Below are 17,685 nucleotides of genomic sequence, written 5' to 3' on the forward strand. Positions count from 1 at the left end.
TGATAGGGTTGAAACCACCGATCTTGGTTAAACCAGCTGTATATCTGACGTTGGTGGCGCGAGACAATCTTGCTTGCTGCATGTCTGGTATTCATGTCACTCCGTCAGGACGCGCGTATGTCGAAAAGGCAGTGGTGTCAGACGACCGTGAGACGCGGTGGGAGAAGAGTCACTTTGATCGAGCTGGTGGTTGGAAGCATGGAGATAGCGGTGTGAACAATTAGTGTTAAGCGCTGATCTCATTTTCTTTCTCTATATATAAATACATCGGAACAGTGGTCTCATGGAATGATTTAGTGTGAAGACATGGTCAGCTACATGTCATTCGCAGTTTTTCTCTGGCGCTTTTGGTTTGCTACGCCTAGAAAAGTCTGAGTTGAAAATGCTCTGATGAAGCGTGATTTTCTATATTTTTCTCATTCCATCATCGTCTTCATGTGTTGCAAAGTTAAGATTTCAAAGAAAAAAATTCAATCAATAATAACGATTTCTTAATCAATGGCGTGCAGCTATGTGACATCGACGACGGCAGACGACAATTTGATTGATGTTGAACACAGCGTAATAGGGAAACCTCAATATCTATTTTTGTAACTTATTTTGATACATTCTGAAGTCATCGCGACTCGTCCGCAATGAATGCTTCACTCGTCACTGTTGCTCAGGACGAATGGCAAGCCTACGAGAGTCCTCTGCACTACTCCGAGCGGATATTCCTCGCGACCGTCTCGGCGCTGGTCTCCGTGGTCGGACTATTCGGCAACGGCATGGTTATCCTCGCCGTCGCGCTCTCACGGAAACTCCGCACAGCCACCAACGTGTACGTGGTCAACCTCAGTGTCGCCGACATGTTGACGTGTCTGCTGATGCCTTTCCATGTCATGGCCGTCCTCAGCACGCATACGTATCCGATCACGGAGTGGACGTGCTCGGTCGCGGCTGCCTCGAGTATCATCTCGTCCGGATGTAGCATATACTCGCTGGCCGCCATCGCTCTCAACCGGCTATTCCTCGTCACGCAGCCCACCCACCGCTACCGCAGTTTTTACCGGACTCGGAATCTGGTACTAACCACACTCCTCACATGGACCGTCCCAACCGTCTTTACCATCGGACCGCCATTGGCCTCCATTGGCGACGTCGGTTTCGACGAGAAATACACTCGCTGTGGTCCGAAACACACGGAGAACGCCAGTATCTATGACATGACTCTGGCAACCATCTTCTACCCAGGCCCGCTCGTTATCATCGTCGTCTGCTACGCTAAGCTGTTTGCTTACGTCCGTCGTCACACGAAGACTATGGCGGCCATGGAGGCATCATCCTCTTCGTACACGCCAAAGTCCCCCACCAAGTCGGCTCCCGTCACGATATCGCCGCCCGTCTCCCCGACACCGGAGTCGGCCCTCAAGGCGAAGAGCTACTTCCAGGATCTGAACAGGCGACACACGAGGCAGCACTTCAGTCGGCGCCAGATGGAGATCACGAGAAATCTCTTCTACGTGGTCATCGCCTTTTTCCTGTGCCTTACACCCTACAGCGTGTCGCTCATGATCCCGGGGTCCGACCACATTGTGCCTTACGCTGGAGCCATCTACCTCTTGGGAAGCTGTGTCAACCCTTTCATCTACGCGTCCAAACATCCTCACTTCAAAGGTAAGTCCAAGATAGATTTCTTCGTAAAATTCTTAAGCGCTATTAGATACCATACACATGCAAATCATCATTCACTGTTTATTACAGGATACGTACAAACATGCGCGTAATTATTCATATAATTAAGATTATTAAAGGACAAGTTCACCTTCATAAACATAAGGATTGAGAGAATGCAGCAATATTAGTAGAACACATCAGTGAAAGTTTGAGGAAAATTGGACAATTGATGCAAAAGTTATGAATTTTTTAAATTTTTGTGTTGGAACCGCTGGATGAGGAGACTACTAAGGCTCGTGGTGTCATAATTATGAGTACAACAGTATAAAGAAAATATGAAGAAAATTCAACACATTTTCACTTTTTTTCGCATAATAAAAGAGCACTTGACTTTCCTCTTTCTAAAGGCAGGGGGAATAATATTACCCATAACATATGTCAGTAACAAGTCGAGGGAATGTGTACTTTTTTCAAAAGATGAAATTTTGTGAAATTCTCTTTATATTTTCCTTATATTGTTGTACGCATGTGACATCATACACTGCAGTAGTCTTCTCATCCAGCAGTGACTGCACAAAAACTTCAAAAATTCATAACTTTTGAACGGATTGTCCGATTTTCCTCAAACTTTCAAAGATTTGTTCTACTAATATTGCTACATTCTCTCAATACTTATGTTAATGAAGGTGAACTTGTCGTTTAAGATTTGTACACATAATTACATAGGTATACATGGCAGTAGCCTATAGACATGATAGATATACGAGTACACTCCGGCATTTCGAATTGTCTGGTGTGGGTAGTTGGCGGATAAGAAGCAGTCGTATAGAAAAGAAAATAGGATAATATCCAGTCATACATCCCCATACGTTTAGCACCTGATGTTCAGCAGGTGCAATGTAGATACAATTGCCAATCGGAATGTCCTTCCATGTCAACGTTGATCTTCAGGAAAATTCCAGTGCAGTTGATAGTGGAATAGTCTGAAAAGAAGGACTCAAATTTTCTTACAACAAATAAAAAAATGATCAAATCGGATGAAAAATAAGGAAGTTATAACATTTTGAAGTTTTGCTAATCTTTCAGGAAACTGCTTGAACAGTCACTATGAATATGCAAATCTTGAAGTGATGATGTCATCCCCACGTAGCTTGCCATATAGTTTATCAATAAATTTCCAGTTTTTCATTCAAACGCAATTGCTCCCCAGTCTCATAAAATTATCTAGCTAATCATTATTCTGCAGTTATTGAATCAGGAATGATGTTTTACACTCTAATCCTGTCTTACACTTTTATAACAGAAACATTGAATTTCGTCATTTTTTTTTGTACACGATTAATGGAAAATTGTGAGGTGATGACATCATCAGCTCACTCATTTGCATATCCGTATAAACTGTAAGAGAACTGTTCTACAGAAATAAGTGAAACACGATTTCATGATTTTCTTTATTTTCATCATACCCGCAGATTTAATCTAATTTTCCCTGTTTACACTCGCAAGATTTTGCCCTTTCTTATCAGATTATTTTATAACTGACCTGGAATTCCTCTTTAACATTGCAAAAAGCGTCAACAACTCACTTGATATGTCCCTTATACGTTGCTGATTAGTGGATTTTCAGTACCATGAGCAGGAGCGTGTTTGTTTCACCTTCATCTTCGCTCGATGTTGTCGTTATTTTGTATCATTGTTATTAGTATCATATTCATATAAACATTGTTACTATCATCATCATCATCAATTCACTAGATCAATATTGTTTCTGATGATATAATCCAAACCATCATCAACATTTATATTGTTATCAGAAAAGTACCTAATGGATCTTTAATCGAAGGTCAAATTACACTAAGTCTTTCAAACCTATTCCGAAGTTTTGCTTTGAAACATTATATAGGTAGAGAGCAGTGGCGTATCTAGGGAAAACGGCGCCCGGGGCAAGCACGAAAATTGCGCCCCGAATTTCTGAAAAAGTGTTCAACCCCAACCCCATCCCGGTAGGGACTTTAAACAAAGTCCACATGATGCTTTTTCAAGCACTTAAAAGGGATCTTTTGAGGGTGATTTAAATGTAATGAATTGGGTTAGATTTTGGCGAGCGAGCGCAGCGAGCGAGCCGAAATTTTTGTATTTCAGCTTACAAAACATGGAATTCTTGTCATTTTTTGCTTACCAAATCTTACAATTTTAATCAAGATATAGTGACAGCCTTATAGATATCGATTTATACCAAAAAAACTGAGGACTTTAAAAAATACTCTAAATTAGTGCGCGCGAGTGAGCTGAAATTTGTAAATGTCCTCGTCATCATCACGTATTGTTCTTTTTTTTTATACAAATTTTGGCGAGCGAGCGCAGCGAGCGAGCCGAAAATTTTCGTATTTCAGCTTACAAAACATGGAATTCTTGTCATTTTTTGATTATTAAATCTCACAATATTATAGTGACGACCTTATAGATAACGATTTATACCAACAAACTGAGGACTTGAAAAAATACTCTAAATTAGTACGAGCGAGTGAGCCGAAATTTGTATATTTCTGCGTCATCATTACGTTTTTTTCTTATCTTTTTTGATTTTTTTGCGCCCCCCTCCCCCGTATGTTCGAAACCGCTTTTGATCCAATTGGCGATCGCTTCAGAACGAATGAAATTGCAGTCGCTGCTCCGTGTAACATTTTGCCTGCTAAATATAAAATGACATGAGTGAACACAATAGACATTATCATTTTGTCCGCGTCATCGTCACGTTTTGTTCTTATCTTCTTCTCTTTTTTACAAATTTTGGCGAGCGAGCGCAGCGAGCGAGCCGAAAATTTTTGTATTTCAGCTTACAAATCATGAAACTCTTTTCATTTTTTGCTTATTAAATCTTACAATTCTAATCAAGATATAGTGACGGCCTTATAGATAATGATTTATACCAACAAACTGAGGACTTGAAAAAAAATACTCTAAATTAGTACGAGCGAGTGAGCCGAAATTTGTATATTTCCGCGTCATCCTTGCATTTTGTTCTTATCTTGTTTGATTTGTTGTTGTTTTTTTGCGCCCCCCCCCCGTATGTTCGAAACCGTTGACGCCCTCTTTTGATTCAATTGGCGATCGCTTCAGAACGAATGAAATTGCAGCCGCTGCTCCGTGAAACATTTTGCCTGCTAAATATAAAATGACAATGTGTGAACACAATAGACACTGTCATTTTGTCATCATCACGTTTTGTTCTTATACCTTCTTTTTTATATAAATTTTGGCGAGCGAGCGCAGCGAGCGAGCCGAAAATTGTTATATTTCAGCTCACAGAACATGGAATTTTTGTGTGAACACAATAAACATTGTCATTTTGTCCGCGTCATCATCATGTTTTGTTTTTATCTTGTTTGATTTGGTTTTCTGCCCCCCCCCCCACCATTCTCCCTCCCCCTTTTTCTTCTTTTTTTTTTCTTCTTCTTCTTCTTCTTCGGTTTTTTTTCTTTTTTTTTTCTTCTTCTTCTCTTTTTTTTTTCGTTTTTTTTGCGCCCCCAAGGAGTGGCGCCCGGGGCACGTGCCCCCCTTGCCCCCCCCCTAGATACGCCACTGGTAGAGAGAACAATAGTAAGATATATTCGTGACCTCAAGGAGGGGAGAAATTTACTGTTGTCCCATGCAACGTCAATACGTATCTAGAAGAAAAAGCGGTAAATGTCTACCTTTGTGAACAATCTGTGTTTTCCTAGTAAAGTGAAATGAAGGGCCTGTCACTAGAAGTAGCCAGTTGCTGGTGTCTCAAGAAGGGGAGAGACTTGCTATCCATTCTGTCCCATCATGTGCCCACGCAATGTTAACCATTTATTTTAAAAGAAAACGCAGGAAATGTCTACCCTTGTAAAGAAAATCCTTAGTTGTTTTCCTGGTAAATTGACATTTCTTTTGTTTTGTTTTGCTTGTGTGTTGGTTTGTTTGTTTTGCTAAAGAGAGAAATCTTGTCTAGTGAGGATGTCGTTCATGGTTCTGCTAAGGCACAAAAATTAGATTTCTCCCCTTCTTGAGACACCAACCGCTGGCTACTTCTGTGACAGGTTCTTCTGTGTCACTTTACCAGGAAAACACGGATTGTTCACAAAGGTAGACATTTCCTTCTTTTTTGTTTTAAATAAAGGATTAACAATGTATGGGACAAACAATAATGGATAGCAAATTTCTTCTCTTCTTATTATGTATAGGGTTTGCCTAAACCTTAATTTTGAGGGTTTCCGTCGACAAGGAAGATTTGAACAAGGATCCATTGCAATTTGTGCATAGTATACATTACCTTGTTTTGTCGTGTTTGTTACACATAATGCAAAACTCAGAGAGTAAATGAGATTGTTTTAAGTCAAGGCAATTGGAAGAGGCCTTCGGAGTTCTGCAGATTGAAGCCAGACGAACACAGGACTTTTATTATGCCTCCCTCAAGCAATGAGCCATTTTTGTAGCTTTTGTAGCTTTTCTGCTCATCAATCATATTTTTCAACTTCTCCATCATCACTTCCTTGATGATATTGCCGAAAACTGACGAGCTCACAAAAATAAAGGCCTTCACTATACAGAGCTGTTGTATTACAGTACACCGACCCCTCGGTCAACGAACTTTATAATGTGCGTGGTAACACTATAGGCATGATAGGGAAATAATTATGGCCACAGTCAACGCGGGCAATTAAGGTGAGGTATCAAATTTCCAATAGAACTAACCAGAGCCGTCTTATATTTTATGAGCTGAGCTCCATACACGACACATGTTCACTCCAAGTGTGTGGAACGAAATGACTCAAACTGCGAGAACGGTAGAAAGTCTCACGAAAGCTGCGTATTTGATTTCGATTTCAATTTCAGTTTCATAATCTCAATGAAAAATACATCAAAACATAGAAAAATGATACACGATATCCAGCCAGGATGCGCAATAGTATATTGCACATCTGAACGTGGTTGTCAATCTATGAAAGTTTGTAATGACAAAAGAGAAGTATAAGTTGAGGTGAAACGATGTTTGTAATGTACATCATAAAGTACCTCGGGGTTTAGTGGGACTTTTCGAGACAATCGGGGTAGAATGGAAGAATGTTAACGCTTCACATTCCCGCTTCGGAATTGCAACAGCCTCAATACCTTCAAGTCTGAACTGAAAACTTATCTTTTCCAGCAGCTTTGTAAATGATGTGTGACACAATGGCGCCTCTGACTGTTTTTACAGATAAATGTAGCTACATAAATGCCGTTTCATCATCATCATCATCATCGTCACCACCATCCTGCTTTGTAATATGACCAGATGACGCAACCTCTTACGCTATAGCATTTAAAACCTTTCCACCTCCCTGACCGTACGACACATGGCATTCCGTGATATGCAGTTTGTCGCTTTCTCTTTAACTATTATGATTACCCCCCCCCCCTTTTTTTCGGTATGTGTGCGTGTCTCTCCTTCTCTCTCTCCCCCTCTCTCTCTCTTTCTCTCTTTCTTTTCCATACACATACACCTTTTTAACACGTGTGTCAACCTGTGCTTTCTATAGCTTATTTCTTCTTGCCACATCCTAATTTGAACGCCAACATTAACCAATGACTGAAAGTGAAAAAATAACCTCCACAAATCCTCCAATTTTCGGATTAACGAGCCATCGGATTTACAGACCTTTATATTTCATTTTCAGATCAACAAATTTCGGAATAACGAACCCTATTTAACTTTCGGATTGAAGAACCTTCAGAAAAACGAACATCACCATGCTGCCATATAAGATTGAAAAATCTCGAAATCGAGAACTCGTTCGCCGCAGTAACCACAAACTGGGCTGTGTAGAAGGGCCCTGGACTCTACACGACAGTAATTCGATCTACAGCCAGACTTGGGAGTTTCGAATCCCGTCCTGCGATTTCAAGACATTCATTGACGCCACATAAGACACCTTCACACACACAACACACACACGCACAGTTTTGAGAATAAAAATGGTATCATAATGGAATGTGCACGAAACTAAATCGGAAACAGGATTCGCGACCCGAAAGTTGGCACTATGTGGTTTATTCGTTCCTATGTGAGAATGCAGAGCGATCTGTGCAGCGTGTGGAAATACTAGAGGTAAAAAATGCCTGAAGTGAAAATGACAGGGCACAAAATGGTATAGAGGCATAATGACAGAGGTCAGTTCAATTATCGTTTTTACCACTTACAGGACTTTTTTTAAAAACCCATTTGGTAAAGGGAGGATTTTCAACGGATCCAACCTATAGGTCCCACTCGACCACATCAAGCTTTTTAACAAGCTGATGTGGTTGTTGTCACCAGATGATGTCTTGATCAGCAATACGAGCTTAAAACGAACCTAATCGATTGCTTTCACCATGGCTGGTATACAACGTTGGTATACGGCAAAAGGAGTTCAAGGTTGATATTTACAATTTATGATTCTGTGTGTGTGTGTGGGGGGGGGGGGGGGGGGTTTCTGCATATATTCTCTATTTATCCTAGTATCTTTGGCAAGACAAAGTGATCTGAGCAAGGGGTCTTTTCTGTTGCAAGGTGTGACCGCTGTATCTATATGGGCCATTGCACCAAGTAGGCACAAAAGACGCCGTTGGTTTCCTTTCACAATATTTCCAGAACAGGAAATGGGATGTAGATGGGAGGAGGGGGGGGGGGGTATCTCGATAGAAATTCAATTAATTTAGAATACGCGAACAAAAAGGATAAGGTTCTATAAAGGTTCTTTAACATGAGGTCCTCGGGACATTTCATCAGATTTTGTCACATATTTTATCCGACAAATTGTTAGAGGCTACTGAAATCCTTGCATCTTATTGGCTGACAGCAAATATGTCAGAAAAAGAAATCTGACAAAACGCTTGATGAAATCCCCCCTGGGACAATATTTTAATCCATTGTCTCTTTGACCCAGATGTAATGAGTATGATACCTGGAAAATGATAATGGCATGATACTCTGGAGTAGCAATGATACCACTGAAAATATCAGTTCATGTCATTTATGTATACCAACATGGATGGATGCCAGTGGGTAACACTGGTTGCGTGTCAGTGACGTCACTTGTGTAGTGTAATGTTTTACTCATAGGCTCATCTGTTACAGGCGTAAGTGCAATGCGTGAATCATATTAATATTTGTTTGGTGGAATAGTTTTTCGTGACTCTCCTCAAAATGATGGCCTTTATATAGGCCTACATCAATGCTATATTGCCTTAGCACATCTCCCAAGACACAGAATGTGTATGGCATGGAATTCGTTGCTTGTCAAAAATGTTGGTACTACTTACTGTAGTATTCGGTAATGTTATTGTTGTCAACTTTGTCATATTAATGTTTTTCATACTTGTATGACTGGTTCAAACATTTTGGAGAAAAATGTGCGCGCGCACACATGCGCACGCACACGGACCCGCCATGCGGGATATCAATCAAAAATGCCTTGTCGCCCGTGGGAAGTTAAATCGGGTTACTCAAAGTCAAGTTTAGGAAGCGTGGTACCCCTGGAGACCCCCCTCTTCATTTGCAACCATCATCTGTTTAAATAATAGAATGTTCCGTGATGCCCAACTCTGCTCTTATAATCTTCAACTGCTCACCTCTGATAGGACAAGAAATGAAGAAATGATTAAGAACACGACAAATAGTCGAGTAGTTTGAGTAATCCCCAATCGGCATAGTCACCTGCTCGTATTCGAATTTTTGTAAACATCTTGGAAGCATCGAATATCAAGGAAAATATGGGTTGGATGGGGTTGGGGAGGGCTCGAGAGTGAAAACAACCCCGGGTTACCTTTGACAATGATCCAGCCTCTTCGAACAAAGCAACCCCTTCTATAGTTGCTGCATTCCAAATCTGGAAATACTCGCGTGCAGTATTTGGGCAGAGATCTCACAAAAGCACTATTTACTGCTATCACTTGATTGATGGGAGGGGAAAAAAATAACAACAGAACCAAAATGATGTCACGAAATCGTTTCCATATTTCATCATCGAATTGGGTGCCCTTGTTTCGTCTACTGACAGTAATCATCTTCGTCTAAAAAAAAGGAAAGTTTTGCGGTATTGCACGTAAAATATGCAATCTTTATGGCTCACATCGGATGTCGAGAAATTTCCGACCGACCTCTCAGAACGGATTCCTATAAACAAAATTATTTTCCTATTATCAAAAACCAATCTATTTTTATCTACTTTTTTTTTTTTGGAGGGGATGGATGGATGGATGGAAGGGGAATGGGTGGAAAAGTTATATCTGCAGTGTATAAAATGTATAGGGAAATACTTTGCCTGTTAGGGCTCGTAAAGTTGACTGCACTTTAAGCAGTGGAGAGCAAGTGCAGTAAAAGAAGGTAATTATATGAATATATATACGTATTATATAGGCCTATGCATTCCTGGCATTCCAATTGACTCTAAGCAATACTCGTGGGGTTCCTAAAGGCAATAGACAATTAAGAAGCGTGCGATTGATTACGATTGAAACTATCAAAACTTTTATGACTGCATGAAAAGTGCATTTGTAGGGTGGGGGAATGCAGTGCTTGAAGTGTGTGGCAAGTCTTCGATATGTGCCAAGCTTAAATCAAAATACTGTAGTGCAAAATCAGTAGGAATGACGAGGAGATGATCGATGCTGATGATGATGATGATTATAATTATTGCTGTGTCTTGTTATTGTTATCATTATTATTATTATTATTATTATTATTATTGTTATTATTATTATTATTATCATCATCATCATCATCATTATTATTATCATTATCATCTATTTGGCATTTATCATAAAATACAAATAGCAAGTCATGTTACATGATATAAATCATGGTGTTATCTTGTTAGTGGTAAATGAAGACAGATCAGCACAATATTATTAAGGCTGAAATATTAGGCTAGGGTGGGGCTGACATTCTGTACACCGCAACACCTCCCTCGTCACCGATCACCCCCTTCCCCTTTGGACCAGTATGAAGGCAATATCATTGTATGGCAAAAAGGGGAAAAAATGAAACAGAAGCAGAAAGAAAGAGAGAAATAGAGCAAAAATAACTAGATCAAGGATGATGGAAGCGTGAAATGACCACCTCGATGCCAAGCCGATGCCGTCAGGTCCAAAAATTGAATCGAAATTTTCTTGGCGGACACAAAATTTGCCTTTAGCTATTTCCTCGAAAAGAGAGCGTTATTTCTCTTTCTTTTATTGGAATGACCCACTGCCATGCATCATTATATTCAGAATAAATGGGAGAAGGGGGAGCTCAGCTACGTTTCATTTGCTGTCAACTCGGCGGTCACGGTGTGGTTGTCGACAGTTATAGCTTGCATGGCATGAACTTTTTCGATAGATGTGGAGTCTTGATTACTGTGGGTCATTGTCTTACCAAGCTGCGGAGAACGCTAGTCTTGTATCAGACGGAGAGCGTATTTTTGTCTCGTCAAAAACACGTCCATTCGTAATAAAACAAGACACAGCTCACCATATGCCATGTCTTGTACTTCAAATCCGTCCTCACAAATTGCCGTCCTCCATTTCAAAGTGCTTTGAGTGCGCAGGGGACACAGCTTGCTGTATCTGCCGAAATCCTTGTATTGTGTATCGATGTTTGTGGGCCTAATGAGAGAAGCAACAATGGTCTTCCATTTCACAATGTTTGTTTTGATTTTATTTTGCAATATACCTTAATGTATGAGTTGTTGTGTCATCAAGTAATTTTCAAGAGTTGGTTGATACGACGTAAAACAAAATGAACTGACTGCTGATGTCGCCCAATTGTCTTTTTCTAAGAGATATAAAGTATGAATATCGGTTTTCCATTGCTTATGTCGATCTGCTCCTAAATATTCCTCACAAATGCTACACTTTCCCCACGGTTCAACCAAGTACATCTTTGGTTCAAGTTATAAATTGCGCTCTCCAATGCATGGATGAATGCAACCAAGGGCGCCGGAAGCGGGGGGGGGGGGGGGGGGGGGGGGCAGGGGTGGCACTTGCCCCCCCCCCCCCCCGAAACAAAATGTTGGGGGGGAGGGGGCAAAACGAGTTTTTGCCCCCCCCCCCCCCACAAAGTGCCCCCTGTAACAAATAATTAATCACTGATTTAAAGACCAAAATGAACAATAAAGGCATATTTCTTGTCTAAATGTTGTAATTTCATAACTGAATATCCAAAAATTTTCGCCCCTCACGGGGCGAAGATTATAATACACTAACAACATACATTATTGTATCTATACACTAATACATGTAGTAACTTATGAGTAAATTTAGTGTATAAATGGTAGCCTCGTGTCCTCGAGTGTGCCCGCTGAAACATACCTTTAGTAAACCTTACACATTTCATTTTCTTCTTTGCTTTCTAGCAGTATAAGAATATTTTTTATTGTTCGAACGATGCGATCACGTTTAAGCTTTTAATGAGTACATTTCAGATATATTGCAAAGTAAAAGTGGCTCGCTCGTTCTGCCCGTACTTATAGTAAAATGAAAAGTTTTCATAAGTTATTATCATAGTCCTTTGCAGTGATTTCTTTTACTATGTTTAATTCCTCAGAAATTTAATTTGAAATGCTCTATAAAAGCGATTTTTATACTCTGTTTTACAAAAAATCCCTACCGTGGGAGGGGGTATCCCCCTCCCACACCCTCCCCGCTCGGTCGCTTCGCTCCTTGACGAGGATCTCACACCATCACATAATATACCCCCGTATGTTAAGATCATAGTCCTTCCAACTGATTTTTTCAATATGTTAATTCCCTAGAAATTTGCTTTTAAATGTTCTATAAACGCGACTTATATACTCTGTGTTTACAAAAAGACCCTAACGTGGGAGGGGGTATCCCCCTCCCACACCCTCCCCCATTCGGTCGCTTCGCTCCCTCGACGAGGATCTCACACCATCACATAATATACCCCCGTAAGATCATAGTCCTTCCAACTGATTTTTTCAATATGTTAATTCCCTAGAAATTTGCTTTTAAATGTTCTATAAACGCGACTTTTATATTCTGTTTTTACAAAAAGTCCCTACCGTGGGACCTCGCCGAGGACCTCGCACCATCACAATTTTAATGTACTCCCGTATGTTATGATCATGGTTCCTTCCAACTGATTTTTTCAATATGTTAATTCCCTAGAATTTGTTTTAAATTCTCTATAAACGCGACTTTTATACTCTGTTTTTACAAAAAGTCCCTACCGTGGGAGGGGGTATCCCCCTCCCACACCCTCCCCCCGCTCGGTCGCTTCGCTCCCTCGCCGAGGATCTCACACAATCACTTTTATGTACTCGACCGTATGTAATAATCATAGTCCTTCGCTCTGATTATTTTTCACTATGTTTAATTCCTTAGAAATTTGCTTTTAAATGGTATATAAACGCGACTTTTGTACCCTGTTTTACAAAAGCTCCCTACAGTGGAGGGGGGGGGGGGGATCCCCCTTTCCACCCCCACCCCCCCCCCCCCCCCCCGCTCACTCGCTTCGCTACCGCGTCGAGGATCTCACATCGTCACATAATGTGCCCCCGTTGAGATTTTGCCCCCTCAAAACCAGAAGTGTTCCGGCGCGCTTGAATGCAACGGTGCTCCAGATACCAAGTGTACAAAGAAAGGCCAGTGAACCTACTGTCTCATTTTGTGGTCAATCAATATTCCAAAGGAACACCGCTTATCACCCTCAGTGTCAATTTTCAGAAAGAATTTTAAAGGATAGTTCACCTAAATGTATGTGGATTGAGTGAATGCAGCAATATTGGAAGAACTTTCGTTAAGTTTAAGGAAAGATCGGAAAATCTGTTGATACATTATGAAATCAAAAAGTTTCAGTGCCTCCATTGCTGGATGAGAAGACAGTAACTAATTTGTGACATCACTGCAGGACAATAATATAAAGAAAATATAAAGATAATTCCACGAAATATACTTTACGGTTAAAGGTAATATTGTTTTTCCTGCTTTCCGGAAGAGGTAAGTCAAGTGTCTTTCATTTTGCTGGAAATATGGTTGAACTCTGTTTGACGATAACTTTTCATTATAATGACTACTAGCCATGACTATGAATTTGACTATAAGCTCCCTGCAGCGCATTGATCAGTATCATAAAGGAAATCCGCTGTATTAAGAAAATATTATTATCATGTATTATGGCGTGTCAATTGCTTTCGTGCCAATGCGTGACGTCATTTTGAATGATTGAGAAGTTACATTAAAGTGCTAATCCAACTTTTTGTCTCCTTCACTTCCTTCTCCCCCATCTCTTTATCTCTCTTCTTCCTCCTCCTCCACCTCTTCCGCCCTTCTCAATCCAGGAGTCCTCAAGTGCATCATGGGTTGTCGTTTCGCCGACATCGACCAACCGGCCAAATTCATGCGCAGGATCATATCCAATCAGCGCATGGCGCACAATGCAAGCACCAATAACACCAGCAAGAGAGAAACCCCGAAAATGGCGCCACAGTCCAGCGGCTGACATCAAAAGTAGACGACAAAAGCAGGGAGGTGTGTCTCCCACCTCCCTGATAAAAGCAGCGGCAACAACATCAGTGACAACAGCAACTGTAATGAATGGCAGCAACAGCAGCAACAAAACAGGTGCTGTCAAAGGGGAATGCGACTTCCCAATATTTCGCAGGAAGTTCTGCAGCCAGCACGCGCGATTGGCAGACAAGACGGTACGTAACGTCCTACGTTGAATCTCGAGTTACAATGAGGTACGTACTGATGATCATCAGAGTAAAGGAGACGTGCTTTGCCGAGATGGGTGACATCTCGTGACACCATTTCCCACTGCTGGGGACGTATAATGTGGGCTGACCCGGAAGAGGAAGTGCAACCTAGACCGTGACACAGCTACGTAAGTTGTAGCATCAAACTGTTTGCAACCAAACGCACATACTTTTTCCAACGACGACAGTAAATCAAATCGATGCAAATCAAGTAGGCTGAATGGAACTAACATCATTGCTCAAACGCTTGAAAAAGAAGTTGCCGTGATAAAACTTCAGAACTTTTCTCCTTTTTTTTACATTGTCCCCTTGTTTGCCTTTTACGAATGTGTAAGAGTGAAAAACAGTTCTGAAACAAACATTGTACTGTATATATAAAGTTGAATCACAATAATATGCAGTATTAGTAAAGTAATGTGTCTACAAGCCTTATTGAGATTTTAAAAACTCTCCCTTATGATTCTCTACAACTAAAGAGATAGCTTTCATTATCTTTCTTGTCACAAAAGCGTTAAAAAAATGCTAAGACGGCAAGTTCCTTCTACCACGGTTGTTGAATATCAGTAAGAAAACCTAGGAAGTACGTGTAAGAAGTAATATAGATTTTAATGGGTTTTGTCGGATCTTTTCGCGCGATTGAAGATATTGATGAGTGTTGCAGGCTGAAATGAAGGAAGACTGAAATCGAAGTTTTATTCCGATGATTACTTTGCTCATTAGACCTTCAAGAATCGGAAGGATCTGCTTACTGGCTTGTTCAATGTTGTAACTCTGTGAGAAATTGTGGATGCCAAAGATTACACAGTGTATAGTAGCAATAATATTGATCACCTGTTGTAAATTCAATTTTCTCAGACAGTATTAAAGACAAAGTTTTCAAATGTAATGTGATCATCGTATTTCGTTGCCAGATATGACAAGGCTGAATCTTAATAACGGGATTAAATTTTCCGTCAGGTGCAAGGCCCTTTTTGCAATGCATTGTACAGATCATCATCAGCTAAATTCATTAATCATGGCATTTCATTTTACAGGTTACTATACTCGTTTAACAGGAAAATTGTAATTCATGCATTTCTTAAGCCTTCCATCAGTATTTATTGAATGTAACGTTATCTGTCTACTATGTTGTTAAAATAAGAGGAACTTCGTGTAAATGATTTTCCATTCTCAATAAAACTGTTTCAACGTATACCAAACTCGAACAGGCGGGGATGTCTTTGTCGTATTTAGTGGCATTAAAACATTGATATTGCGGTATACCCTTTATACATCTAGGAAAGTTCAGCGACATTGCCGAACTCACAACAGGACAACGAACCACAACAAAGGAAAAGTCAACACAATCAGAACTAAAGTGTAGTTCCCTTAAAGATGTATCACTTGGATGAAACAGGAAGTGAATTGTCAATAAGAGGAAGTGATCAAACAATCACTAGATAAAAAAAAAGTGTATTCTATTGGCTAGTATCGTCCAACAAAGAAAAAAATGACTCAGTTGGATAAGTGTGGGAATTGCTACGAGTAGCTTTTCCCGCCAGTAGACAAGCAGACAATCCTACTGACAACACGTACAGCAACTCTATGATACACGAACATCGACCTTCGCTCCTTTTGAATCTATTTCCTAATGCTGCAATCTGCTTCTCTATCCGGCTCCCACACCCCAATGGCATGCTCGCATTTGTGCGTGTGTGTGCGCGTGTGTGTATGTGTGTTTCCGACTTATTGATGGTTCTTATGTGTCTATCCGGTGTATAACACAATATTGCTGATACTCTTTCTTTCTTTCTTTCTCACTTTCTTCTGTATGTATTTACAAATCTTCCAAATCCAGCGAGTATTTTATTTAGTGATGTATACATGTATGTAGGTAACGGTAACGCCAATTACGATAATGATAATTCTTGTGTATAATTCAAATGTATGTCTAATATTACTCACTACTTTTTGTATGATTCTGTTGCCTAAAAAAAAAAAAAAAAAAAAAAAAAAAAAGTTTGAATTTGAATGACAACTTCCACAGTGTGGAAGCTCTGAATTCTGTTAGTAACAGTCTCGATTATCTATCAGTGAAAAGCGACGATATCTTTAATCCGTGTACTAAGACTGGATGTAATAACAACATTACCAAGATCATTATTGGCACTTGCTGGCAGCTAGTCAATGACACTGTGACAGGACACGCTGCGTAATGCTGGTATGACGATGACCGCTGCAATATCATCAGTTGGTATGAGACAGGTCAACGCCCTTTCAGTTACTTTTAAAGGGTGTGTACAGTTCTGGTCGAGGTGAGGATTTAGCTTTTAGCGTTTTGCGAGATATTCACAAACCATATGAGATGTCAAAGAGGATGCAGTTCTAAGTGGTATCAAAAGTTTATTCGATGAAAATCGGTTTTGAAATGGCTGAGATATCCAAAAACAAGGTGAAACAAAGTGATCCTAATAAAGTTGGGGCATGTCGCCTTTTATTATTAGCGCTTTTTTGGATATCTCAGCCATTTGAAAACCAATTTTCATCAAATAAACGTTGAATCCTTCTTAAAATTACATGCTCTTTCATATTTCATAAGAGGCTTTTCATTATCTCACTTAGGAATGTTCAAAACATGAATCCCCACCTCAACCAGTACTGTATGTGAACTGAATATGATTAAAGTAACGTTCATGAAAAATATAAAACACACACACACACACACAGTGTAAATCAAACAAACGTGGTAGTGTGCGAATAAGGTTTATTTAATATGCACGTTTATATGCACGTTATTGTTTGTAAGTCGTTTAACACTATTTTGTGAGAATATAAAGCTTCAAACTTCATCTAAATTTCTCTTTTTCTCTTTAATATGAAACTTCTACTGTTCTGTTTATTTGTATTGTGAATTGAAGTCAACCTGCAAGCAGGGAAACTTCCCTGTAAACTTTAGATATCGACACAATGTATATATCCTTTTCTGTTTTCTGCAGCAGCAATTTTTGTCCGTCAGCCTATGTAGCCAGTATATTTATCACCTGGCGTTCTTAATAATCTGAAAACATATGCCTTAAAGCGATGGTATAGTTTTGGTTGAGATGGGGGACTCATAAAACTTTTATTTAACTTTTTGCGAGATAATTACAAACCACTTGTGAAATATGAGAGATCATACAATTCTAAGAGGAATTCAAAGTTTATTCGATGAAAATCGGTTTTGAAATGGTTGAGCTATTAAAAAAAAAGTAAAACAAAGTGTAGCCATAATAAAAGGTGGGTTCCACTATTTGCAGGACCTCTTTCT

General features: G+C 39.9%; 1 protein-coding gene across 1 annotated transcript; it reads left to right on the plus strand.

The window, feature by feature from the left end:
• The first annotated feature begins 562 nt into the window (after nt 1-562).
• Nucleotides 563-15,488, plus strand: LOC140233085 (alpha-1A adrenergic receptor-like). Its single transcript, XM_072313198.1, has 2 exons — nt 563-1,656; nt 13,983-15,488. The coding sequence occupies exons 1-2, from the start codon at nt 636-638 to the stop codon at nt 14,141-14,143; spliced, it is 1,182 nt and encodes a 393-aa protein (XP_072169299.1). The 5' UTR covers nt 563-635; the 3' UTR covers nt 14,144-15,488.
• Nucleotides 15,489-17,685: the final 2,197 nt, after the last annotated feature.

Source organism: Diadema setosum, chromosome 9, assembly GCF_964275005.1.
Source record: "Diadema setosum chromosome 9, eeDiaSeto1, whole genome shotgun sequence".
NCBI lineage: Eukaryota > Metazoa > Echinodermata > Echinoidea > Diadematoida > Diadematidae > Diadema > Diadema setosum.

Bases quoted from the DNA above. Each gene is read 5' to 3' on its own strand.
- LOC140233085 (XM_072313198.1), top strand. From the start codon at position 636: ATGAATGCTTCACTCGTCACTGTTGCTCAGGACGAATGGCAAGCCTAC. The intron at 1,657-13,982 runs GTAAGTCCAAGA...TTCTCAATCCAG, and splicing joins CAAACATCCTCACTTCAAAG to GAGTCCTCAAGTGCATCATG.